Source organism: Dermacentor silvarum, chromosome 7 (genome assembly GCF_013339745.2).
Source record: "Dermacentor silvarum isolate Dsil-2018 chromosome 7, BIME_Dsil_1.4, whole genome shotgun sequence".
Lineage (NCBI taxonomy): Eukaryota > Metazoa > Arthropoda > Arachnida > Ixodida > Ixodidae > Dermacentor > Dermacentor silvarum.
Window position 1 is genome coordinate 72,931,272 of NC_051160.1, and position 14,330 is coordinate 72,945,601.

At 46.8% G+C, this 14,330-nt stretch overlaps 1 protein-coding gene across 1 annotated transcript; it reads right to left on the minus strand.

The window, feature by feature from the left end:
- Positions 1-405: 405 nt before the first annotated feature.
- LOC119458220 (sulfotransferase 1C4) lies at positions 406-6,564 on the minus strand. The gene is made up of 2 exons (XM_037720052.2): positions 6,366-6,564; positions 406-2,130 (listed from the first exon to the last, which is right to left on the minus strand). Exons 1-2 carry the CDS (start codon positions 6,408-6,410, stop codon positions 1,162-1,164), a joined length of 1,014 nt encoding a protein of 337 aa, XP_037575980.1. The 5' UTR covers positions 6,411-6,564; the 3' UTR covers positions 406-1,161.
- Positions 6,565-14,330: the final 7,766 nt, after the last annotated feature.

Consider the following 14,330-nt stretch of genomic DNA (forward strand, 5'->3'; position numbering starts at 1 on the left):
CAAACATGAATAGATCACACTGAATGACTGCAGACAACGACTGTCAAAACGCTGGCAGCGAGCCCATACGCCGCAGCGGGCGAAGGTACGTGTGGTGTATCGCTTCAACGGAAACTGAGCGGCGAATGCACGGCGCATAAAGGTCAGAGCCGTGTGGAGATAAGAGACGGTGCGGACGAGCGACGAGCGCGGTTGTTGGCAGAGTAGAAGTGCGCCCCCCCCCCCCCCCCCCCCCGCCTCCGCGCTCCCTCCGGCGCTGGATTCCCGCTTCCTTGCTTGCGCGTGGGTGATTGAGTGCGTTCGCTCTCCGTGATAGCGCGCGTCCCCGCACGCTTCCGCTCGGGCATACGGCACGCGGCGAAGATTTTATCCATGGGAACCTCACGGCGACGGCGACGGCAGAAATCCGGTAGAAGTGTCCATATAATTGCTGTCGCAATAAAAGTCTCTACTTTATTAGCTTATAGGTGCGAAGAAAAATTAGTAAATTTAGAAATCGCGTTTCATTCTTTCTTCCCTACACACGTCTATCCAGTTTTCGGTGAGTATAAAGTATATGAGCGTGTGAGCAAATACGAAAACTGGACAGCTGTAGTTATGACATCCCTAAAGTGTAATAAGCTTATGTTTTGGTGTCCTTGCACAATGCCATGCCGTATTGCGCACGTTGCATAATCAGCGCCGAGTGTGCATCCGGTAGTGGTGACGGGGATTGGATAGCACGTGTAATGCTGTCAGTTGGCTATTGCTGATAACGCTAAACCGAAACGATACGCTAAATCACCCGTGTGTCAAAAACATGTATCAAAATAGGAAAGGTTGCATGGAGTAGTGAGCTCAGCTTGTATGTATAGTACTGTGGGAAGACGCAGAAAGCCTCGCCGACCTGATTGTTTACGCAGCCAGCGTTCTGGCGCTGCACGTTATGCCATGAAGTAAAAATTAGGGCGTTAGCTTTTGAAGACAACAGAATATCCATTTTTCTTCTTTACTTGCACAAATGACAACGTGTCGTTTCATCTACATTTTATTGCCAGACGTACCTGAATTAACTGCTGATTCCCCAAACTGCCGCAAGAGCCTCGATTCTACGCAGTTCACGAGAGCTCGTTTTCAAATACCGCGTTTTCATATCCGATTATCGGGATGCCACTGCTAGACTCATGGAATATCTACGTCCCTCCACAGAGTCATAAAGTCAGACCTTACAGTTGCCTCCGCAATTCTCTGTTTCATCCGTTGAATCTGTTGTGACGAGAAGTGATTCCTCCAGTCTCCGACTTGCGCCTTGCGGACAAAATTGCCGGTCATAGGTTTCTTCGTAAACTCCATCAGGTTATTCAGTCCTTTCAGTAGCTCCGGCCTGAGATTCTTCATTTTCGGTGAATTGCTAAATTCTCGCCTAGGAGCCTGCCGACTATCGCCGACCTTTTGCTTCATGTATTCCATGCTAGAATGCTCGAGAATTTTCCGGAGAAGCTCGGGATTTTCTTTAAGCCTCGTCTCTCTATCTTCGCCGATGAAAGCGGCAATTCGAAGGACGAGCCCGGCGGTGTCCTTTTTAAGCTCCTCATATGTTAGAAATAGAACATTCGGGTCGCTCCGATGTTCGTACCAGGAGACCACATTGTCAAAGTAGTCTCCGAAATCGACCCGCCCTTGCAGGAATAGTTCGAAGAATTCTTCGAAAGTACCTTCGCCAAATTGATACGGCGGGTTGTTGCGGGTGTGGTAGTAGAACGACACGCAGCAGTCGTAGGGGTTCCTCGTGATGTAGATGTACTTTGCGTCTGGAGAATAAGGGTTCATGTGGAAAGGTAAATGAGTCTTCAACACGCGAGGTTGGGGAGCGTAAACAGCGGCTTCGGCTCCCTGCATCTCCAGGAAGGGCATTCGGAGTACCTGGTCTAACGGATCCTGAGGTTCTTCGGCGTCCATTAGGATGTTGTAGACGATGTGATGAGTCCAGGTGGTACCGCATTTTGGGTAGCTGACGATGATTAGGTCACCGCGTTGTGGCTTGTATGCCATCGTCGACAGAACTGTGTCGTCGGGAAAGTGTTTCCCCAGGTAAAGTCCGTTGATCACCCGGAAAGCCTCCGCCGACATATTTCCAAAGCCGACGCTCCCCTGAAAAACAAACGTATTTGCTGAAGTTGGAGTACATGAATAATTAAATAATGGAATAAACGGCATTTACGGTTACATTGTGAGATTTCCTGGAATGCTTAGTGGTAGATGACGTACCGGGGAAAAGCAGTCTCTAACATACATTCGGCTCAAAGTGAGGAATTCATGAACACAACGAAACATAATAACTCCTGCTCGGGTGCGGCTACGTTTGACGACGTAAGATCCAAGAGCAGAACTTTAGCAGCATTCGCATAACTTCGTCTTCCATTTGCAAATCCACCCCTGTTGCGTTTTTGCGACAATGAAAGCGGCAATTCGAAGGATGATCTCGGCGGTGTCATTTTTAAGCTCCGCTTATGTTAGCAGTAGAACATTATGGTCACTCCCCTCTCCCCAGTAAAGGATAGCAAGCCGGTATTTACACTGGCTAACCTCCTTGTCTTTCTTTCCCTTTCTTTCTTAGGGTCACTCCGATGTTCGTACCAGGAGAGCACGTTGTCAGAGTAGTCTCCGAAAGCGACCCGCCCTTGCAGGAATAGTTCGAAGAATTCTTCGAAAGTGCCTTCGCCAATCGGCCCATGTAACGAAGCACCTTTCTGGGCCTATGCATCTCCACAGCAGCGCGAGAGCCCTTCCTACGAATCACAAGTTACCTCTGTTTTGAGTGTGTCGACTGCGTCACACTCGAAAGAAATATTGTAATGCCATTCCGCCACCAAATTTCTTACCGTCGTACAGTGCGTTTGTCCATCTCTTGGCACCCACTTGCAGCACCCAGATACCACATAAAAAGGCCAACGGGGTCCTGGACTAGAGAACTCTGACCATCTGCTCCTACCAAAACTCTCTTTCGTTTTTCACCACTAAAGTTTCTATCTATCTATCTATCTATCTATCTATCTATCTACCTATCTATCTATCTATCTATCTATCTATCTATCTATCTATCTATCTATCTATCTATCTATCTATCTATCTATCTATCTATCTATCTATCTATCTATCTATCTATCTATCTATCTATCTATCTATCTATCTATCTATCTATCTATCTATCTATCTATCTATCTATCTATCTATCTATCTATCTATCTATCTATCTATCTATCTATCTATCTATCTACCACGTACTCAAAGGTACTATGGTACAGAACGCCTTTTTCGGCAAACAAGTTGATTACTTTAGACCCTAACAAAAATGTATTTTGGCTGCTGTAGCACGCGGATAAAATTAAACGAAGGGTGCAGGAATGCCCGTCTGTTTCACTGTTCACAACGTTTCCTTGTCGACCGAAGCATTCTGCTGTTTACCCTCGAATTTTCTGAAGCGCTGTTGCGTAGTACCTAAAAATACAAGCAGAAGTGTCAGAACTTTTTTAACGCATACACCAGGAACAGCATCATCACCCTGAAGGGAATCGCTGTGCTGCTGTAAAGCAGTGCGTAGCATTAGACACTGCTTGCACGCATGCCATGCGTTCACGTGGCATGCCCAAATGGGGTAGCCAGATTGCAAACGAAGAAACGTGAAGGGCAGGACAGGGCATGTGCCCACTGGAAGTCTTAATAAAAGCAGCCCCCAAGAAAATAAATGTAAACCATATTGGGTGTAGTAGTAAGGGCGTATGTACGGACTCGCCTCGACCTGGTGGTTGTTACCCTCTTCATATCAATATGCCATTGAGCGTCATTAACGCTTTCAAGAACCCCAGAGTCGAGTACGCGCATGCGCGTTCTCCGTGTTGCCTTTGACCAGGAGGTGCATGGTAGATGTTGCATATCTATTGCGAATGATGGGGAAACCGATGGTGCGCATTTGCCACGAGATAATGACCACCCATGTAACTAAGCACCTTTCTGGGCCTTGTGTACTAGGACTTGTCTCGCATGGACACGGTGAATCGCCGGAGATAGCAGAGTCTTGTATCACCCGCGCACCTCCCATCCACTCCAAATGCCTTCTAAAGAAGATCATTCCTATCAAATTCTCCTACTACGTACCTTCTGTGTAAACTTGATTCGTAATGAATCAGAAGCAATTTTAGCTTCACAAGATCCCACAAATGTATTCACATACTTCGCCAGACCGCGACCGGTTGATTAAAGTCCCGGCAAAGAATGTCCAGATATGTGCTTCGTTAAACAGGCGGTCCTTAGCCGGTGGCATATGGTCACGCGCATACTTAACTCTCCGTGGTTGACCTATTACCAGATGCAGATTAACCCGCACTGCCAGCCAGGGTCATCTCGCTAGACTTCCTCACTTATGTATAAGGAAAAGATACCCTGCCCGATGTCTAATAACACCTCTGGTTCTCCTAATCGCGACATATAAACCAATGACCAGCTAGTAGGAACCAACTATACTGTACTTCATGTCAGCGTTCACGAGATGAGAAGCAGCATTCAGATGCAATTTTGCATTCCCGTGTAGATGACGTGAGCGCCAAGCTCTGAAATCTCAAGTTAGGCCATGACCGAGGCGCAATTACCATATCAGTCAACGGGCGTCGCTGACTTTGAGAAGGTGGAGCTGGATAGGATCTTCAGGTGGAGGCAGTTTAGGCAATCAAGTGCGAATGCCTATTCCTATTTTCTAGCTTTCACTCGCACTTGGCTGCCCACTGTGCATGATGTGGATGTATCCCCATGCACGACAGAACTGCTGTGCTAGATAAACGCGAAAAGTAAGAGAAAATAATTGTACTCAAGACCTTCCATAATAATGAAAGGGGACAATAATGCGTCAATAATAACCCTCAGTGGTAGACAAACTGAGTACTTTCTGAGTGTGCGCCAGGGCTTATATAGGAAGGTCGCAAGTAATTCAGTCATGTTCGCTGAAGAATAAAGTAAACGCTTCAAAACAAAAAAAAAGAACAATTATAAAGAGACATGCAAGCATAATCGCGTGATGATGTGACATTCGTGTGACGTAAACATGTAACAGCTCACGTGAGTCATATATAGAAGTTAGATCAGAGTCGGCAGATTAACTGCGTTGAAGGGGGGACGTATGATGAGTATACTCATCGATAGCCACCGACAGCTTATATATAAGCTGTCGGTGGACTATCGATCGTGTTGTTACCGTCCACATTTGTGTGTGTGTGTGTGTGTGTGTGTGTTTTTTTTTTGCTCTTCATGCGCACAGGTGCGTTGTAAGGTTCATCTGCGTCGTGTGTAGCTTGGTATAGTTGAATTAGCGGCCATCTTGCTTGCTTCCTTGCCCTCGTCTCATTCTGTGCTACCGTTCTCGTATTGAATCTTTAATAACTAGCCTGGTTCTTAGTTTTATTGCAGGACCAAGTGCAACGGTCTGAACTACAATAAGCAAGGAAAACTAAAGCTGTCTAGCGCTGAGCAGGTCTGACTTATAGGACAAGCACGAGGGAAGCCACAAAGCCGTGCCTTGGGACTCATGTTAACTTCAGCAGTCAAGCCGCACCAGCGAGCTTGAGCTCTTGTCGTTATTACACTTGTACGAGGGCTCCTCAGATTCACCAGTTGTGGTGATCGGGTGAAATACATAAGAAGTTATTATCCCAGTTTTCACCTATAATTATTTGCTTAAGTCAAGTTTTTCCACGCAGAATACACCAATATCAAAGCGGTGAGATAGCGGGGCACCAATTGACGAAGATCAACAATTTCGGCACACAAATTTTATGCGATAAAATACCGTACCACAAGCTGTGCGCCACATGTGAACTACGGACAGTATAAAAACATTTATGTAAAATAATATTTATGAACCGACAGCTGTGGAAAGGGACAAAATGTTGTTAGATGGTGCTGAAGAAAAATCACTAGTACTGCATAAGCACCAAGTTGTATGATCAGAGAGAAAAATAACTTTACTTGCTCGTCAATAATTTTCATCAGTTCCTGTCTTACAGTTCTTAACGCATGAGCCTACCGGCGCCTTCACCAAAATACACATTTTAGACGCTACACAAACGGCGTAGAAATCTCCTGCGGAGTTTTACGTCTTTCCTTCAAGAAATGGTATAACATCCTAGAAGGCAGAGGCAGTGGCTCATTCTTAGTTTTCAAAATAAGTTGCATATTCAATTGATTTCTTTAAAAGTGCGCTGGTGACCCAACATTAACTTGTGAACTTGTAGGAAAGCCCACACTATACGTATTTCAATGCACTTTTTTGTCAAACTTGTCTTGCGGAACCAACCAGTTACTGCATTCACCTCGCACAAACGCTGCATATACCTCACCTTCTCGGAACTACCACGCTGTTTCCGCTGCAGGTTCACAATCATCTATCCGAGGCACGCAGTCATCCCGAGCGCGTCTACGTTACTGGTGGCAGACTCTATATTCATGCAATCGACCCGGCGCCCAGTTCTAGCTTGTCCTGCGAGTGCGCAGGAGGCCCGACTACCGCCCCTCACTTTTGTGGCAAGTCTTGGCGACAGGCTTGTCTAAAGGGGTGTTCTTTAGTAGGCGGGAAGGGCGCGCTTTATCAGTCTTATCAGCTATGAGGATGAGTGTGAGAAGCGTGCCCATGGGATAACACAGGCAGTGTGCCCTTCCGCCTACGACACCGCAAAAAAAAAAAAATTATAGTTCATATTTCTGATTTCTTTTTGTCCATGCATAGCCAATCTGATGTGGCCTTAAGAAAATACACGACAATGTCAGGCGTCCTTGTGGCGTAATCTCCTTGCGCTATGCAGGAAAACCGCCAAGGCAGCGGAAAAAGAAGTTCATATAACAGGAGGAGCGCAAACAATGATTGCTACGGTGCCATAAGGAAGATTAGCATGAGCGATATTTCAGACGAGCGGGGAAATATGAATGAGTTGCGTTTTGTAGACTTGCCGATAAAGACACTTCTGGACGCTCTATGTTCCTAAAGGTAAGGTCTCTTTGCTCTTGCGCACGGTTTAGAATTTGTCGTAGTTTCCTCGCCAGCGTGAAAGGGGCTTCTTTCACGCTCGGAAAAACACTTCTATTTAGCATACATTGAGAAATCAGAAAGCTGTATCGCGGGTATTTCATGTTGCTCTACAATTTACTCATCGACACTTCTTATCTCATTGTAATATTTGAGAAGTTGAATTATTATTGAAGCTAATTATGTAATTAGGCGGAATGCAAAAAATAATCTGAGTATCCCCAAGCGACGGCAAACAACATTACCTTGGTTCTCTAGAGCTACGTGGCATTTGCATGTTTTTAAATCTTGGTGCGTAATAGTTCGGACTGCTTGTATATATCACCAACGTTTCCGTAACTGGCCTGTACGAGCTCGCCTTATCCTTATCATCTTTGCCTTTGTAGATGAGGTTCATCTTGCTTTCACGCCATCCAAACAGAATTTTCTTCGTTTTAATCACTTGCTCTGGGGCCTTAGTCACAAGTACCTTGCTCTTTGAACCGAAGTTTTTGATTAACTCTATTGGGAATTCATCAGGTCCTGCGGCCGTGTTATTCAGGACATTTTCTTCTGCATTTTGAAGTAAAATTTTCCACGCTAAGTTTTGATCACTGAGGATTATCTGTTGCTGAATCTGTTTGAGTCACGACAACGCTTTCTTTCTTGCCGAATTCATCCATAATAACTACTTCCATGTAACACAGCGCAAAGTCGCCTTCGGAGATGGTACTTCATTCATCCCTCATAGCAGTTTCCAAATGTTCAGTTGAAGCTCCGAGTGCTCTGACGTGGTTCCAGGATCTTTGGGGTGCGCCTTCGTCTCTTTTACGAATGTTATGCACCCTACGTTCAATTGGGAATTTATTTTCTCTAGCATGAGCTCACTCGTCACCTCTTTCTTTTCTCGGTATTTGTTCTAAGAACGCACCTCTTCTTCGTGTAATCCCCACTTTTTGGCTTTTCGATGATCCCTTGACGCCTGCTTACACTATTCTATAGCTTGCTTTATTTCTTTGTTGCACCACTTGCCTGGTTTCCGCTTTCCAATCCAACATTTTTTCCCGTGTCTCTCTTACCGCCAAATTTATCGCCGAATATTCTCAGACTGTTGTAGCAAACACCTCCACTTTCTGCTCTGTTCTTCTGCGATATCTGTTATAAGGTTTTCTTTATAGGTTCAGGTGTTACAATAGTATCTCGCGCACAATTTTTCAGATTAAAATTTTTGATCGCCACCCAGGCCGTTTTTTCCATGTTCGTCTACCACTATTTGGTTGATTCGTTCATAGACCGTTTCTGAAACTAAGGCGTAGTCGACACATGACTGCCTGTTTTCGCATTACCACGTTACCTGTCCATGACACTTATTCGCCCTGTTAACTACTATAAGGTTCTGTTCATCGCACAGATCCAGCTCTAGAGAACCGCTGTAATCAGTATATCCGTCTAAATCCTCCATGTGCGCATTCGTATCTCCTTCAATACCACCTGGCCCGATTTCCTGAACTCATTTAACGCTTCTAATTCAATCAATCAAGTCTTTATTTTTATCTTTGGTATCATTATCGATCCATGGGTTAGCTACTCCAGGCCGCGTATTCTTGCCCTCCCATGTGCCGCTAATCCATAAACGCTCCTTGCATGTCTCTTTTACCCTTTGCCACTTCATACCTCACCTAATTATCATGCCTGCGCCTCCGCTTTTCCTTGGCCCGGTCATTCTGTTGCACCTCTCCCAGACCAATTTGTCAATAAAAGGCGGCTGCTCCAAATGTCGTAGGTGCGTTTCATTCAATGCGTACACGCTAATGGCGTCGTCATTCCGCTGCGTTTCAAATTCCAGTCATTTTTCTTGCCTGCGACCATCCTGCATGTCTATGTGACACATTTTACCGTCTCTATAATTATCCTTTGTGCGTCTTTTCTTCACTCTTCTTGGTATAATTCTGCTCGTTGCTGGTATGTCACTACATTCAATATTTATTCTTCCTTCCTTCAAGGAGCGCTCGTCCTGTCTGGTCTTCCTTCTTGTGTCATCGGTTTTTGCGCATTAAGTCAAATATGACAATTCTCTCCTGATTGATTGAGGCCCGCCTGCAAAAGCTGCTGCGCCTGCGGTGAATCGACGTCCAGCCGGTGTTGCTACGCTATCGGTAAAATGTATCCCGTCACGCAAAACAAAAATCGCATTTACTGCTTGCTCAGTGCACTTCTCGGTTGATGCCAATGGCCGTGAAATTCATTGTCTCAGCAGGCGTCATCCAAATATCCCTGTTTACTGCAAGCACTGTCATTTCGATTGCATATCCCTGCCTTCTAAACACTGGCACCATGCACACTATGACTGGCACTTCCCTTGAAGAATTCCGCAGATTGGTAAACCCTTTGGCTATTTGCTTCGCGGTTACAGCCCCCCGCGTCCCTGCTGTAGGTCAATCATTCTGTCCTTTACCACCACTAGCTGCTTCTCTTACATTGTGTCCCACATGTTATCGTTGGCTTTCGCTATCACTTCCTAATCGGATTCCCCGGAAGCGAGGTAATCTGGACTCGCTCGTCTGCACCTACTCTCTTTCTTATCACCGGTTCTACTTTACGCATGTCTGAATCCCCACAAAAGACAACTCGATGCCTTTCCCCCTCCTCGCCGCCGAAAGCTGCAGAATATTATAAAGAAAAGGGAAATATACGGTAAGTGGACAAAAACATAACATGTCACCGGTGGGAGCCGAACTCACAACCTCCGCTACGCACGCATTGTGCGTGCGTAGCACTACCGATTTTGCTACGGCGACGGATATCAGTTCGTCGACGAACTTGGGTATTTATGTCTGCTAGATCTAGCCCTGGTAGTGTTAGCCAGCGCCACTCAGAACTATAGTGGGCGGATGTGTAACCTCCTTTTTTGCCCCATGACGTCACGTGAACTAAGGAGAGCAGGAAAGCATCGGGGAAGTTAGCGATGGTTGAAATTGAAATGCAGAAAATAATAAAGAAAACGGAAATGAAATTGGACCAAAAGGTTTTGGTAGCATTAGGTAGCATACGAGGGTTTATCAGCCATGTGCCTGCTCTCCTAAATGCACGTGTTACGTGACGTCATCGGGCAAAAAGGCATGTGTCACACCCGCCCACTATGTTTCTGAGTGGCGATGGCTAACACTCCAAGGGATAGATCTAACAAACATAAATAGCCAAGTTAGTGGACGAATTCATAGCCGATGGCCACAGCACAATGGGTAGTGCAACGCACGCGTAATGCGGAGGGGTTGTGGGTTGGCCTGCCACCGGGGACGAGTGATCTTTTCGCCCACTTTCATTTCGCCTTTCTTTATGATTTCCTGCATTTCACTTTCGACCATAGTTAATTTTTCCGATATTTTTGATGACTGCATATGGTCATGAATATTGAACTCCTGCCACTCGGTATCCCTTTTTCCTTCGTGCACACACACACACACACACACACACACACACACACACACACACACACACACACACACACACACACACACACACACACACACACACACACACACACACACACACCACACACACACACACACACACACACACACACACACACACACACACACACACACACACACACACACACACCACACACACACACACACACACACACACACCACACACACACACACATATATATATATATTGTACGGGTCACTTTGCGCAGAGCGGGCTTCTTTGGAAACAACGTAACCGATGGCGTTGAGCGCCAGCCTAGGTTCCGTAATCTCTAGGCGGACGTCTTTTTCGTCCGCCCACTCTTACCCTATGTCCCACCTACTCAAATATTACATAATTTTTACGCTTGCAACAATATATATATATATATATATATATATTCCCGGCAGCGGTAGTTGAGTAATGCCATGTTGAAGTACACAACAAATTGATTTGGACGTCTCGGCAGGGGTCAGGCCTTTACCAACTTGCCGTGGAATAAGGCCGCTCTCTGGCCAACACATCGAAATAGTATCGAAACACATCGACGTGTAGGCCAGAGAGCGGCCTTATTCAACGGCAAGTTGGTAAAGGCTGACCCTGCTGAGACGTTCAAGTCAATTTGTTGTGTACTTCAACATGGCATTACTCAACTACCGCTGCCGGGAACACAGGTCTTATATATTGTCACGAGCGGCGATCCTGTTGTCGGCGCTTGGACGATGACGACGACGACGGGTGGTTTTCTGGTGTGCACGCGCTCTCCTGAACGATTGCTGCAGCGTTGTGCGCCTTACCCTGTAAATATATCCATTGTATATATATTCTCCCCGTAACATCTTTGGTGGAGGTGCTGCGTACGCTCGCTACAACACCGGGAACTGGATCTTCGCAGCGGACGGCACGTTACTGCCACTACAATGACCGACCAAGCGACCCAGTGTGAGCAAGACCCGTCACCGGTCATTCTCTTGCACCCTAGTGATCCCAGGACATTCAACGGCACAAGCGGCGTGGACGTCGATGCATGGCTGGCAATGTATGAGCGCGTCAGCCGCACTAACAAGTGGGACCCGACAATAATGCTGGCGAATCTCATCTTCTATTTGCGGGGCACTGCGCTACTCTGGTTCGAGACGCATGAGGCAGATCTGACGAGTTGGGACGTCTGTAAGCAGAAATTACGCGATCTATTTGGGAGACCTATCGCAAGACAACTAGCGACCAAGCAGGAGCTCGCAATTCGTGCTCAGACGTCCACGGAGCCGTACATCTCGTATATTCAGGACGTGTTGTCTCTGTGCGACAAGATCGACAAGGACATGCCTGAAGTGGACAAAGTGGGCCACGTACTGAAAGGCATAGCCGATGACGCATTCAATCTGCAACTGTGTAAGAACTGCTCAATGGTGGAGTCGGTCATCGCTGAATGTCGTCGTTTTCAGCTGGCCAAAAGTCAACGTATCACTCACCGCTTCGACCGACTTCCCAATACGGCTGCCACGTCCTCCTGCGAAGGTTTAGCCACGCTTCGGCAAGCGCAAGCTCCAGAAAACGTCACCAGGATCGTCTGTCGAGAACTCGAGGCCATGGCACCCGTTACCCCTCATGATGGTATGCAAAGCAACAACCTGGCTCCAATTTCGCTAATTCAGGCCGTTCTTCGCCAAGAGGTCGCGAATATGGGCATTTTACCCACCATTGATAACGGTCATGCTGCTACCAACCCGGTCGCCCCTGTCGTCTCTGCTGCAAGACCGAACACGACCTTCAGGCCACGTTATCGAAATCCAGCCGATTGGCGCACACCTGATGACCGGCCCATCTGCTTCACGTGCTCTAGGATTGGACACATCGCCCGCCATTGCCGCAGCCGCTGGCCCACGTCCTATCGACCAAACACTTACAATCGCCCGGACCGTGCACCATATGCCCCGTCGTTCCGTCCTGAGGCCTCAAGTGCTGAACGTCCTCCTAGGGAAAACCGGATCAGCCGCTCACCGTCGCCCCAGCGCCGTCAGTCCCACTCGCCCCAACCTCGCTGCTCTCGGTCTCCCTTTGGCCGCCTCTCGGAAAACTAGCCAGGTCAATCAAATGTATCTACATTTAACATATAACATATAACAATATATATATATATATATATATATATATATATATATATATATATGTCGTTGGTGTGACATTCGCACTCGATAACTTGCAGAGGATACACAAATATGGGTTCATGCGCTTAGTAAATACAGTCTCAGCGAACCAAACACCTCATGGAATCGACTTGGCGCATAATACATAAAGCGTTACATTGTCTATTTCATGCCTCATGGTGCTCAAGTTGCAATACAGGTTGAAATACCTCTCGTGTTGCCTTTTGGAACGAGAGCGGATGCGATTGACCTCCGTATGGCAGCTAGGCAATCGAAAGAGGAACAGAAATCGAAAAGAGGAACATGGCGGATACACATTTTGCGTCTCTTTTGCCTAATACTAATTATTATTTTAGGCTTCAAGCAAGCTAAGTCTATTATGAGAGACACCTTCACGATGCGAGCTCGGGGATGCAAACGCACTTGAACGCTGCACTCCTTGCAGGTTCCCTTGTCTTATTTGTTATTTTGTACTCACTTTTTCTGCACACTCCCTTCGACTCTAGAGGCGTTCGTTAAGCTCCCGTTACGCCTACCTTCGTGTATGCAAGGCTACCCTGCATTGGACAGATTTGCACCTTAGCTGCGGAAAGCGCTATGAGCACATCTGCCTCGCGTAGCAGTCCTGCCTCATGCATCAGACCTCGGCTGTGACGCAGCTGGAGAGTTAGCCCCGTTTTTTTCCCCAGCTGTTAGGCTTCTAATATATCGTGGATGCCAACAGGGCAGCTGCGAAGTCGCTTGCGCGAGCGATGCGCTGACTTCATGTGGAAAACGAATCCGTGGAAAGTCGGTGGGTGTCACCATGGGAGTCACTGGGCCTCAGGTTAGGTCACTGGAAAAGGGCTTGGTCACAACGGAAGAGGCCGCTGGTTTCACTGCTATGAAAATGGGTCGCCGCGTTTGTGCTGTAAACGTGCAAGTTCTCGCTGCAGTTCGCTGGAGCATACTGGAAACTGTGCTGGTTGCGTTTTTGTTGCAACGGATATGATACCTAAGGAGCTTGCCCTGAAGAATAGTAAATATTTGATACAATTTTATGGGGAGAAAGTACTACTATCCTGTTCTGAATAACACTGTATTTTGAGATCACAAATGTCTGTTTCGTATCGCCGCATGGAATAAATATCGCAATAAAAGGTGTGTGAGCTGATGCATTTATGCATGCATATATATGACCAGTTTTGTTTCTCACATTTTCCTTTTGATTGTGCGTGTATCTGTGTTCTTGAACAAAAATACAGAAACGCACTTAACGCCTCGTTTTTTAGCAGTTTGTTTCATTGCGATAGCAATTATATAGACAATCCAGCCGCATTTCTACCGTCGCCGTCGCCGTCAGGTTTGGTACAAAGTCAGAGCGCGATAAAATTGTCGCCGCGCGCCGTATATGCTGTATGTGCGTGTGAAAGCGCGAGCGAGTGAGCCGGCGATTGCGGCTCAACCGGCTCAAGGGAGGTTATGGAGGGGAGGGCGCCTTCTACTCCGTATCCAACAACCCTAACGACGACGGCTTCGAAGTTGGCAAGGGCGGGATGATGAGTCGTAATCTCAAGTGTGATACTGCAGATTCAGCGCTCGAAGCCACCAGCTGTGTGCTTTCTGATATTCTGAAACGTCATCACGAAGACCACTCCGAGGTTCGCGAGGGCGATATTCTGAGATAGCGCAACGTTAGTCAAACT